Source organism: Hemibagrus wyckioides, linkage group LG09 (genome assembly GCF_019097595.1).
Source record: "Hemibagrus wyckioides isolate EC202008001 linkage group LG09, SWU_Hwy_1.0, whole genome shotgun sequence".
Lineage (NCBI taxonomy): Eukaryota > Metazoa > Chordata > Actinopteri > Siluriformes > Bagridae > Hemibagrus > Hemibagrus wyckioides.
This window is the reverse complement of record NC_080718.1, coordinates 24,628,157-24,640,656: the sequence shown is the minus strand read 5'-3', so window position 1 is coordinate 24,640,656 and position 12,500 is coordinate 24,628,157. Positions and strand designations below refer to the sequence as shown.

At 38.7% G+C, this 12,500-nt stretch overlaps 1 protein-coding gene across 2 annotated transcripts in view; it reads left to right on the top strand.

Annotated features, from left to right (window-relative positions):
- The window catches only part of shtn1 (shootin 1), a 51,002-nt gene that overhangs the window by 7,941 nt on the left and 30,561 nt on the right, over positions 1-12,500 (top strand). For both annotated transcript variants that reach the window (XM_058399859.1, XM_058399857.1), the window contains exon 4: positions 5,684-5,778. In XM_058399859.1, the coding sequence (XP_058255842.1) occupies positions 5,684-5,778 (95 nt within the window). The remainder of the gene's footprint in view (positions 1-5,683; positions 5,779-12,500) is intronic.

Genomic DNA, 12,500 nt, shown 5'->3' with positions numbered 1-12,500 from the left:
CCCAGATCTTTGAAATGCAGTTCAGAAAAATGCTGCAGAAATTGTTACAGACTGCTAAACGAATGTGAGAATGTTTCGAACCTGAGTGGTCCGGACCCGGTTCGCTTTTCACGCAGGGATTGGCAGTCAAACTAATGTGCAGTTAATTGCAAATAATAACATAGCAGGATGTTAGAAGGGAGGTGATGATTGTCTGTGCGGCCTCTGGCCATTGAACCCGGAGGGTGAACAGCACACACAGCTGCCTCAGATATTGTGGACAGAAGGAGGATTAACGCTGAAGCATGCACACGTTTGTGGCGTAATTTGCATGTGTAAAGGCGGGTTAACCCATTAGGTGAATTAAGTGTCAAGCTTAACTTGCGGCTCTAAAGGAGTCTCGTTGCATTACAAGCTGCCGCATGCTCGCTCGGGCTACCTCCTGGGTGGCATGGAGAGCGGTGTCGCTTTCAGGCGGTGATATGGAGCTCACTGTTTAATTTCTACAGCTCACATGCTCTGTGGTGAGTTTCAGTGATCCTGAGCTGATATAGAAAACACGATTCTTATATTTCCAGTGGAGAACAATATCAGAATTTCTACCCTCATAAATGAGCTCACGTACGCGGACGAGGGTAGATAAGGTTTGTCTCAGAGTGTGTTACACTGCCCTGTGATGCAGCAGGAGCAGCAGTTCAGCTGGATTCCTGTGTCTCAGAGCAAACGTGTTAGCCTTCACCCTTGTGTGACAGGGAGTTTGTGAGTGGGTGAAAAAACCCTTGTCATGACCCCCACTAGCTACAAAGGAAAGATGCAGAACAGAAGGTTATGTACAGTATACACCGATCAGCCATAACATTATGAACACTGAGAGTGAATAACACAACATTAGACAGGTGGTCATAATGTAATGCCTGATCGGTGTATAAGCGCGGTTCTGTGGCTGAGCAGAGAACCACCTGGGTCAATTGCTGTGATGTGATGTCCAGACAATGAGCATGATGTACCGGGAGCTCTTTATAGGCTACCCACCAACAAAGGAAACAAATAAAAAGGAAAAAATCCGTTGCTCCGTCACTCAGACGTAGTGGTGAAGATTTAGACACAGATTGCACAGTGGAAGCTTCCCATCTTTTTTCTGCACAAACACGTCTTGGATGATTGACTACATTCAGAGTGTAAATGCCCTGTTCGGCTGAAATATTTCACCGCCGTAATGTAAAGTGTACACACACGGCTTCTTTTATCATTTAGTCTCAGTTTATCGTGTCAGGAAAATAGTTTTTTAAATGTTCGGTTTCACTGACCTTCAGGGCGTTTAACTGGTGTCAGAAGTTTCGCTCATAATTCTCAGGCAGTAGAAGAGAGGCCGTGGCTCACACGCTTTTGTTTCTCTTTTAGTTTAAATCCCTGCACTTCACCTTTCCGCGCCACATGCGGAAAAGCCACGCTCTCGCTCTCCACGCAAAATAGGGGGAATTGAAACGCGTGAATTGAATTGCAGCAGATTTTTTTTTTCTCCGAAAAGCACAACAGCTATGTGTCAACAGAGAAAGCGAGAGAGAGAGAGAGAGAGAGAGAGAGAGAGAGGGACCACAGCGTTCTCATTTTAATGCATGAAATGGGTTATTATTAGATGTGGGCAAAGAGAGGCTGAATAGTGTGGCCTTTGCTCATGCTTTTTCTCAGCACTGCTCAGCCCGCAATACACACATTGTGTACGACTTCCACTTAAATAATGGCGGAGCCGTGGCGTTTTTCGGGAGCCATTACGTGATTTCATAGCTCTTGGAAAATTGCTTCTATTCAGCACAGGGTGGAGTGGGGTGGGCGAGAGAGAGAAAGAGAGAGAGACCCGACACACAATCATGCCTTTTCAATAGGAGATGGCAAGGTTGATGACAACATGGCCATTGTGTTCTAATGATAAGACCACAAAGGCATCTGCCCCCTTCATCAAGGCCCGGAGCGTTATATCGCGCATCCAAACACGCAGCCAATCACTGGCCTGTTCTACGCGGGACGGCAGGGAGAGGGAGAGATGGGGAACGGGGGGAAAAGAAAAGAGATTTTGAAATGATGTGATGATGAGGAGGACAAAACTCACAATTAAGACTGTCAGCTCCAACGCATGATGTCCCGAACCGTCACAGCGAACGCTGTTTAAGCCTACCAGTTGGCACAATTAACCTGTCACACAGGAGATATGGCATACTGCGAGAGAGAGAGAGAGAGAGAGAGAGAGAAGAAAAAAGACATAGGAAAATGATGAGAGAGAGAGATAGAGAGAGGGAGTGAGAGAGAGAGAGAGAAGAAAGGAGATAGGAGAATGATGAGAGAGAGTGAGAGAGAAGCAATGATGTATATAAAGAGTAAAAAAGTGAGAGAAAGTGACTATAGGATGAAAAAAATAGAGAGAGAGAGAGAGAGAGAGAGAGAGAGAGAGAATGAAAACGAGGTGGGTGAGAGATAGAGACAGCAGGTTGGCAAAGAGCTATATATAGACAGAGAGCTCAGAGAGATAAAGAGATCAGAAGGGAGCGTGGAGGGAAAGAGAGAAGGGTGAGAGAGACCATGAGGTGGATATACAGACAGAGAGAGAGTAGGTAGGGAGGAAAGAGAGAGAGAGATGAGTTGATGGAGGAAGAGTAGACAGTAGGTACATGTATGGATTTAGAGAACAGAAGGGCACGGATACAACGGGGTGAAAAAGTTTGCGCACCCTTTAACCATTCACTACAGCTGTTCCTTTTTCCTGATGAGAAGCATGAACGTGTCTAAATCCGAATAATATTTCTGAGCCAATTCTTATTCCTTTTTACCTCTAAAGACTTTTTCAGCTCTCTAGATATTTTTTTTCCCTCTTTCTATTTTCCAATGGTGTGTTTGTATTAATATTTCTTCCATTTCTGAATAGTGTTGATGATATTCATTGGCGCTGAAGGTTTCCTCTAACGCTCGTGTTCGTGAGCGGATAATATTCAAGTCTTTTTAGGTCCTCGGGGCAAGGTTCTGTTTTCCTGAGTCTTCACTGCTCAGTACAAACTGCGTAAGAGCAGTTGGAGCCCACTTTGAGCTGTTTACATAAGAATTATGAAGTAAAACAAACTAAACTAAAATGTAAATGTTATTGGTCATTAGACAGCATAATGAGACGTTTAAATACATTGCTAGAAACTAGAGCATGTTGATGAGGATGTGAACATTTGAAAACGTTGGAGTGGAAGAGAGGAAAGAAGACAATAAAGGGGGAAGAGAAAGAATGCAGAGAGAGAGAGAGAGAGGTGTTTGTAAAGATGCTGTATGTGGCAGGGCAGGGGAAGAGAAGAAAGAAGAAAGAGACAAGGTGGGAAGGAAACAAATAGAGGAAAATTGGAGAAAGATATTAAGATGAGATGAATTAAGATGAGTCTCTCTCTCTCTCTCTCTCTCGTCCGCCTTTCCCCTCTCTCGCTTCTCCTCACTGATTAAAAACAGTAGTAGTGATTTGCTTAGTAACGTCACAAGGAAATTATAGTAGCCGAATGTCCATATAAACACCCGCATTTATATCATAGCCATGTCACATGCCTGTAACATGTTCTCTGCATACCAGGTCCGCTAACGTAACGGCTCATGAGCGCCGAACATAATGAGCGATTAAGTCCATGGCCAAATGTATAGTGCCCAAAGCAGATCTATGGGTCTTGGAATGCAAGCTTTTCTACATAGTATGCAATAATATATGCACATTTATCAGGGCATCGCTGTTTATGTATTCATTATGAGAACAGGTCATGCAATGCAGAAGAAAACTTCTGAAGTAAGCATCCATGTCCTTGTAGCTAGTCAGGAACCGACACCGATGAAGGTTAGAGGAAGAGGAACACACTGTGGAATCTGCATGCTGCGGTAGATGTGTGTTAATAAAGCGCAGTAAGTGCACACACACACACTATTACAGAGAAGGAGATGGAAAAGAGAGAGAGAAGAAGAGATATAGAAGATAATGAGCGATAAAGCCGTGTGTGCGTGTGTGTGTGTGTGTGAAGGACAGGAGGGACTTAGAACTGGCAGCTCAATAGAGTTTAATGGATGACAGAGGGAAGCCTCCGTTCATCAACTTTTAATTAGTTGTCATCGGGAGCAAGGCGCTGTCCGCCACGGCACTAATTCATGTTTTCGCCTCTCAGCCACAATGTGTAATTAGTTAAGTGACAGCGATCTGGGCTGCAGCCGGTGTCGCCGCGTGATTACTGACACGAATCATGGCACAGCCACGGGCATTACGAGTCATGCTCTGCCTCATGCCTCCTTCAGAAAATAGTTCAATTAAAACAACTCATCAGTCAAACCGGAGGGTTTTTAATGCCAGGGCTACTGGCGCATGTTGAATTAACACATTTCACAAAAAGCAGAAGCCAGCTTTAATTTCAGTAGTGGGATTTGGGATCGGTTCCGAGTGCACGCTGATCGTAATTCAGACGCTCGGGGTGGCACAGACAGCTGGGGAATATAACTAACACACAAGAAGAATTAAGGCTGACGTCGAAAATAAAGTACGTTTAAGTTAACCTAAGCCCTGCGTTGTTAGTGAGCCAAGACGTGTTATAAAATAAAAATAAATTGCATTTGTCACACAGTGAAATTCTTTCTTCGTATATCCCATCGTTGGAGCTTGGGGTCAGAGCGCAGGGTCAGCCGTGACACAGCGCCCCCTGGAGCAGAGATGGTTAAGGGCCTTGCTCAAGGGCCCAACAGTGGCAACTTGGCGGTGTTATTTTATAGCCCAAGGTTGCTCTGGAGCTTTGCCATGTAGCTAATAAGAAAGAGCCTTCAGTTTAGCGTCACGTGTCCAAGGTTTTATCATCATGTCCGTTTGCCTTCTTGTCTTGTTACAGAAATGATCACTGTGTAATAATCTAATCTGAATCCAGCATGTCACAGTATTTATTAATCAACCCCTTAAAAAAACACACACACACACACACACAAAATCAAACTGGTTGATCTTTTGACCACTCTATAAAATGATCATGATTTGTAAGTGATTATGAAATATATAAGTTAAGAACAACATGAATTTAGGAATAATTTGATCGCTGTCTGACCTGCAGTAGAGTAAGAAAATTATTTATGTTATTATTATTTATTATTTATTTATTATTTATTTTTCTAGCAATGGAGTAAGCACTCTGATCAGGTAAAAGACGCAAATGCATTTTATTTATTATCGAGGTAACAGTCTGATCGTACACTTCGACTAATCCTCGCGACTAATTCACACCCAGACCCAAAGTATGCTTGATGGCTAATCGAATTAGCGTCTAACTCATTCATTCAGTCCACATTTAGAGCATTTTGCTGATCAGATCTGTGCCTTACTGTTATCAGGTGTGTAAGTAGATCGCAGTAGAGGAACAGTCCTTATCGATCACATTGAGTTTAATCAGACTAGCCGTATACGTTAATTACAGAGGCATGCGATTAGCATCAAGATTACGTTAAAGACAATTAATCACTGCTGTGAGATCAAACTCATGGTGAGGTTTCAATACAGAGGAAGTCCTGAGGCTGCCATCTTGGCTTTCATAGAACTGACTCCTGGAAATAAAATGCAGCAAGTATCATTTGATTTGAAATGCTAAAGTGTGTGTGTGTGTGTGTGTGTGTGTGTGTGTGTGTGTGTGTGTGTGTGTGTGTGTGTGTGTGTGTGTGTGTCCAGTGTCACATATGGTGCTGAAGGAGGTCAACAGCATGCAGGAGAACCTGGAGGTTGAAAAGGTCTGCAGGCAGACGGTGGAGGCCCTGGCAACTAAGGTTACACTCTAATATTCTATTCCATTTCATTCCGTTCTTTGCTGTAGTTTTCTATAATATTCTATTTTTTGCTGTAGTTTTCTATAATATTCTATTCTTTGCTGTAGTTTTCTATAATATTCTATTCTTTGCTGTAGTTTTCTATAATATTCTATTCTTTGCTGTAGTTTTCTATAATATTCTATTCTTTGCTGTAGTTTTCTATAATATTCTATTTTTTGCTGTAGTTTTCTATAATATTCTATTCTTTGCTGTAGTTTTCTATAATATTCTATTCTTTGCTGTAGTTTTCTATAATATTCTATTCTTTGCTGTAGTTTTCTATAATATTCTATTTTTGCTGTAGTTTTCTATAATATTCTATTCTTTGCTGTAGTTTTCTATAATATTCTATTTTTTTGCTGTAGTTTTCTATAATATTCTATTCTTTGGTGTAGTTTTATATAATATTCTATGCTGTAGTTTTCTATAATATTCTATTTTTTGCTGTAGTTTTCTATAATATTCTATTCTTTGCTGTAGTTTTCTATAATATTCTATTCTTTGCTGTAGTTTTCTATAATATTCTATTCTTTGCTGTAGTTTTCTATAATATTCTATTCTTTGCTGTAGTTTTCTATAATATTCTATTTTTTTGCTGTAGTTTTCTATAATATTCTATTTTTTGCTGTAGTTTTCTATAATATTCTATTTTTTGCTGTAGTTTTCTATAATATTCTATTTTTTGCTGTAGTTTTCTATAATATTCTATTCTTTGCTGTAGTTTTCTATAATATTCTATTCTTTGCTGTAGTTTTCTATAATATTCTTTTTTTTTGCTGTAGTTTTATATAATATTCTATTCTTTGGTGTAGTTTTATATAATATTCTATGCTGTAGTTTTCTATAATATTCTATTTTTTGCTGTAGTTTTCTATAATATTCTATTCTTTGCTGTAGTTTTCTATAATATTCTATTCTTTGCTGTAGTTTTCTATAATATTCTTTTTTTTTTGCTGTAGTTTTATATAATATTCTATTCTTTGGTGTAGTTTTATATAATATTCTATGCTGTAGTTTTCTATAATATTCTATTTTTTGCTGTAGTTTTCTATAATATTCTATTCTTTGCTGTAGTTTTCTATAATATTCTATTCTTTGCTGTAGTTTTCTATAATATTCTATTCTTTGCTGTAGTTTTCTATAATATTCTATTTTTTTGCTGTAGTTTTCTATAATATTCTATTCTTTGCTGTAGTTTTCTATAATATTCTATTCTTTGCTATAGTGTTCCGTTTGGTACTATAACTCTTCTATTTTCTATGATTTTATTATTATTACTATTCTGTAATATTCTATTCTGCTCTGTTCTATTCTGTTCAGTCTGTACTACTCAGTTCAGTCTATTCTGTTCCATTTCATTCTATGCTCTACTTCTGTATTCTGTTCCTCTCTTTCCTGTGCTATTGTATAGGATTCTGTACTTTGCTGAGTAGAATTTGCTAATGGAATTTTCTATTCTATGCTTGTCTGTTCTGCACTGTATTATTATTACATTCTGTGCTGTATTACTCCGTTCTATTTAGTTCTATTCTGTTCTGTTCCGTTTCATTCTGGGCTCTGCTGTTCCATTCTTTCGTATTTTATTCACTTCTAACTATAATCCTATAATCCTGTATTATTGTATTCTATACTGTCCTATTCTGTTCTATTCTATTCTGTTCTATGCTGTGCCATTCTGTTCTATTGAATTCTACACCACTGTTCCATTCTCTTGTTCTATTGTATTCTATTCTGTAATACTCTGTGCAATTCCATCATTTTTTATTATGTTCGATTCTATTCTGTCTCTCATGTACTATACCTCTGTTCTATTTTTGTACTCTATTCTATACTCAAATGCTCTATGCTGTACGAATTCTGTTCTGTTTGTTTTTGTAATATTCTCTTCTGAACTGTTTTATTCACTTTTATTATATTCTATTCTGTTCTGATTATATGGTTGTTTGCTATTCTGTTTGCAGTATTTTATTCTGTTGTAGTTCATTCTATTCTATTCTATTTTATATACATAAAGTATGCTTGACGGCTCTTCAAATTAGTTTGTACTCTATTCTATTCTATTCTATTCTATTCTATTCTATGGTCCTTTGGTGTACTGTTCTGCAGTATTCTGTTCTGTGCACTATTACTCTATACTGTTGTATTTCATTCTATTTTATTCTATTCTATTCCATTATATATCTATTATATCTATTATATTCCATTTTATATACATAAAGTGCGCTTGATGGCTTTTAAAATTAGTTTGTACTCTATTTTATTTGATTCTATTCTATTTCATTCTATTTTAAATACATAAAGTATGCTTGAAAGCTATTCAAATTAGTTTCTATTCTATTTTTATTCTATTCTGTTCTATTCCATTCTATTTTATATACATAACGTATGCTTGATGGCTATTTAAATTAGTTTGTACTCTATTCTGTTCTATTCTATTCCATAAAGTATGCTTGATGGATATTCAAATTCTATTCTATTCTATTTCATTCTATTTTATATACATAAGTATGCTTGAAAGCTATTCAAATTAGTTTCTATTCTATTTTATTCTATTCTGTTCTATTCCATTCCTTTCTATTTTATATACATAAAGTATGCTTGATGGCTATTCAAATTAGTTTATACTTTATTCTATTCTACTCTATTCTAGTCCATTCTCTTCTATTGTACCATTTTCTTGAGCTGTTGAATGAATTGAATTAAATAATTGGATCGCTGTCTGATCTGCAGTCTTCTTCTGTTCTCTTGAAAGACTTTGTGCATAAGAAAGTAAATTGTTTATTGTTTTTCAGCACCGGAGTAAGGAATTTTAACAAGTAAAAAAAACAAAATAGATGGAAATGCATTTTAAATATTTCTTTTTGTTTAGTTTTTGTTTTTCGTAAATAGGTAACATTGAGGTAACAGTCTGATCATACACTTTAACTAACCATAAAACAACTTGTGACTAATTCACACCCATACAAAGAGTATGTTTTTGGTCTAATCAAATTATTTTATACTTTTATTAGTTTCTATTCTATTCTATTCCTTTGCACTATTCACTTGAGCTATTGTGTTATTCTGTAATTTTCTGCTACTTCATTCTGTGTGTTCTTTATTATTCTTTCCTCTGCAATTTGTTTTCTGTTCTGCTCTATTATTCCCTTTAGTATATCTCTCCTCTATTCTTCAGTAATATTCCTATTTAAAGTCCATGCTTTATTTAACTGGAACACATTGTCATTTGTACCTCATCTGTTCCTATATATCCTATATATATTCCTATATGTCTGTGCAGATACATTTGCTTTAGTGGAGCGATGGTTAAGGTGACACATGGGTATAATATTGGCGGAGACCAAAGAGAGAGAGAGAGTAGAGCCAAAATATCGGAGGCTCATTTCATTTGCATGGGTATTAATGTACACGTGTTGTGATTTGTGTAAAACAATTACACCAGAGCACACCGATGTGTCGACAGTTTCAGAAGCCAGTCAGTAGTCAGACAGAAATTTGACCTACTGCTGATTTAGCTGAAGAAATGGATCGTCAAGAACAGAACATTGCTTTATTGCATGATTTAGGTTTGTATAGAGGGCTATTTATTCAGGATTACTATACGCCGTATTTAAAAGCAGCCATGCTCACATCATGTGCAATACGAATTTACACAGCACCTGTAAACGTCTTCCATACAGAGCACGGCTAGCTCCAGGCCTTGGGAGAGTAAAGCGTAGGGTGTGTAAACAGCGTTAGGGTGAGCCAGGTGTGTGAGGCGGGTTGTGGACGGAGATCATGGCCTCTTTTCTGAGCTCCATTTTTTTTTGATGGATGAATCAGCTTTCTACTGCCCTGCTGCCTGATAGACCCATGCAGGGAGAGCAGGATGAGAGAACAGCAGCGTGGAGGGCAGGAGCATGGGATGAAAAGATTGAAAGGGAGAGGAAAGGGAGGTGGGAAGGTGATGCACCACTGCGTTTTGTGCTGGTAGTGAAAGGAGGAAGAGAAACGGAGATGAGATTTGAGCCACGATGGACCTAGTAATCGGAGTTCTTCTCCTTTCAATCTGCTCTATTTCACAATTCAGAGATCTTTCTTTCTTTTTCTCTTCCACAGTTCGTTAGGACGATTACGTTAGTAGATTAGTTTAATTTACATCTGCATGTCTGAGCTCAAAATAGACACGTTGATCTTTTTATATATTAACAGTATATCTAATATCAGGATGTTTTAGTATGTACACATGGTACCTACTGGCACGTGGTTTGCCGATATAGATAAAGACTATAGAAGCGAGTGAATCCGATTTTTCTTCCTGTGGTGTAATTCTGGGTGCATCTCCAGTAAGATTTCTTCACTACTCTACAGCAATGTACCGTCACAAAACTTAACCTTAACTTCACAAAGTGACAAAAAGTTGTTCTTAGGAATTTTGTCCAAAAACACTTAATAATAAATGTGAGCACACACATCGTTACAGTCCATGTTTGAGGTTTCCTGTATTATTTTGTACTTGTGTTTCTGACTCAGACTGCCAGGGGGTGCTCGTCTAAGGTCATTTCTCACAGCTTGTTTCCTACAACTGCTTTTGGCGTTTCAGCGCTGTCCATCAAACAGGAAATAGCCCCACAGCTGAGCAGTGTAGTGCTCTGGCATTATGTGCTTTAGAAAAGCCTGATTTGGCCAATCACAATGCTTCCTCTCTCCCATTAAAGAAGATGCTGGTGTGTCCTGCTAATGCTGGTGGCCACTGTGCTTGAAAACCCCCTCTTACTCTCTGTGTGTCTCTCCAGTCCTTTGTTCTGGTCCCTCTTTGGGCCAACTCTAGTGTGTACAGCCCCATAGCCAGCGTGATGAATTGTGGTTTCACAGCAGGAGGTTTTAACAGCCCCTGTGAGAGCTGTCTTCTTCCAACACTGTCACACTGAACCATCTCATTTTATCCTCACCGATAAACCCTTTTTTTTTTCTTTTAAAGCGTTAACCACTCTAGCACTTCTGTTGGTCCTGTGAGGAAGGGGATTGACTTTAAGGCTTGGATAGAACCCATTTCAGCAAACGTTTTGGCGTATAAACGAGAGCTAGTGCATATTGGTATTTGTTTTGGCTTTAGCTGATCGTGGCGTTCATCACGGCTAAGTATAGGGCGCGTTCCTATTTATTTATTTTTTATTGATTTAGACATCGGGGTGGATTTTTTTTTAAGCAGCTTTAACTAGATTAAAGAATGATTTCCTTTAAAATCTTCTCGACAGAGACTGATCTGACTCCTTGAAACACAAGATAAACATTTTGTGGATGGATCAGTGAGGCGATCCTGAGCTCAGGTTCCCGTCTCTCTGGAGTGGATTTCCTCCAGTTTCTTTCCAGCTATTAAAACCATGCCTTTCTGTGGATTGCCTACACTCGATCATTTCAGTTTTATTAATACAGCGTTTTTAACCGTAGAGCTGATTCACAGAATTTAAGATATGGTATAAACAAACAAGAGGCAACACTAGCAAGGAACATCCTCCTTGAGCAGACTCCATCCTCTTGAATGAATGGGTGTTTGCGTGATGCCCTGTGATGTGTGTTTCTCCTCGGGAACCCGGTTTACCTTGGAAAGGTTTTCGATTCACTGCAGACGAATATGAAAGACGAAAGATTCTTCAACGAGATGTTAATCTGAACTATGTTTAAATACACACATCACGCACAGCACCCGAATACTGTCTTCTTTTTTTTTTTTTGTAAAATATAAAGGATAGGTTGTGAAAATTACAGCATTGGTTCATTCCCAATTTACATTTAAATAAGAGAAAACAATTTGTCTGAAAAAGTCTGTAGGCTGCCGGAGAGCCGAAGCGAATCAGCTCGAATAACCGCCATATTTCACACATTTGATTCTTCGTTTCCGACGCCTGTAATTTGGCTGCCAACCTGGTCCTCTGTTGCCGGCGGAATGAAAAAAGAAAAAATCATAATCAATTTCTTAAACTCTGAAACATCCTGAATTAGAAAAAGCAGTAAGGGAGGAAAGAGTAGGCGGCGCCAGTCAAATCGAAGTGCAATCCAAACACATGACATTTTGTTTTGACGTGGAGATCAGAGGTGATGATGGAGGGTGGAGGGTGGTGGTGTGTGTGTGTGTGTGTGTGTGTGTGTGTGTGTGTGTGCACCGACCTCCGAGTGTGTGTGTGTGTGTGTGACTGATTTCTGCGAATGTGTAATTTCACTCTCTCTCTCTCTCTCATCAATGCTGGATGATTATCACTTAGTGTGTGTGTTTATCCTCGCATTGTGTGTTGTTGATTGTATTTTCTAATATGCGCATTCAGAGTAAAGGACATCATCAGGAAATGGCTTCGTGTGTCGCCTGGTCCCGACGGAGCTGTCATTAATAAACGCTCATTAAATAGAGGTGACATATAGACGGGCAATTTAACACCCAGCTTCGACCACTGTGTCATTCAGGATTCATTTATTTAATTCAGATGCCTTCAATGCGATTGGCTGGATCTGTCCCCACTTAGCAGCCTCTCACATCTCTGTCTGTTTATGGCCAATCTTTAAGGATGTAAATTTGACCTTAAAGAAAGCATGCAGGTATGTCGGAGTGTAAAAAGGTGGCGGGGAAGGGAATGCGTAAGGTCGTGCGGCGACACTGAAGACGAATGATATGTACACGCTTGTGTCTGATAAAGTACTGTAATTAT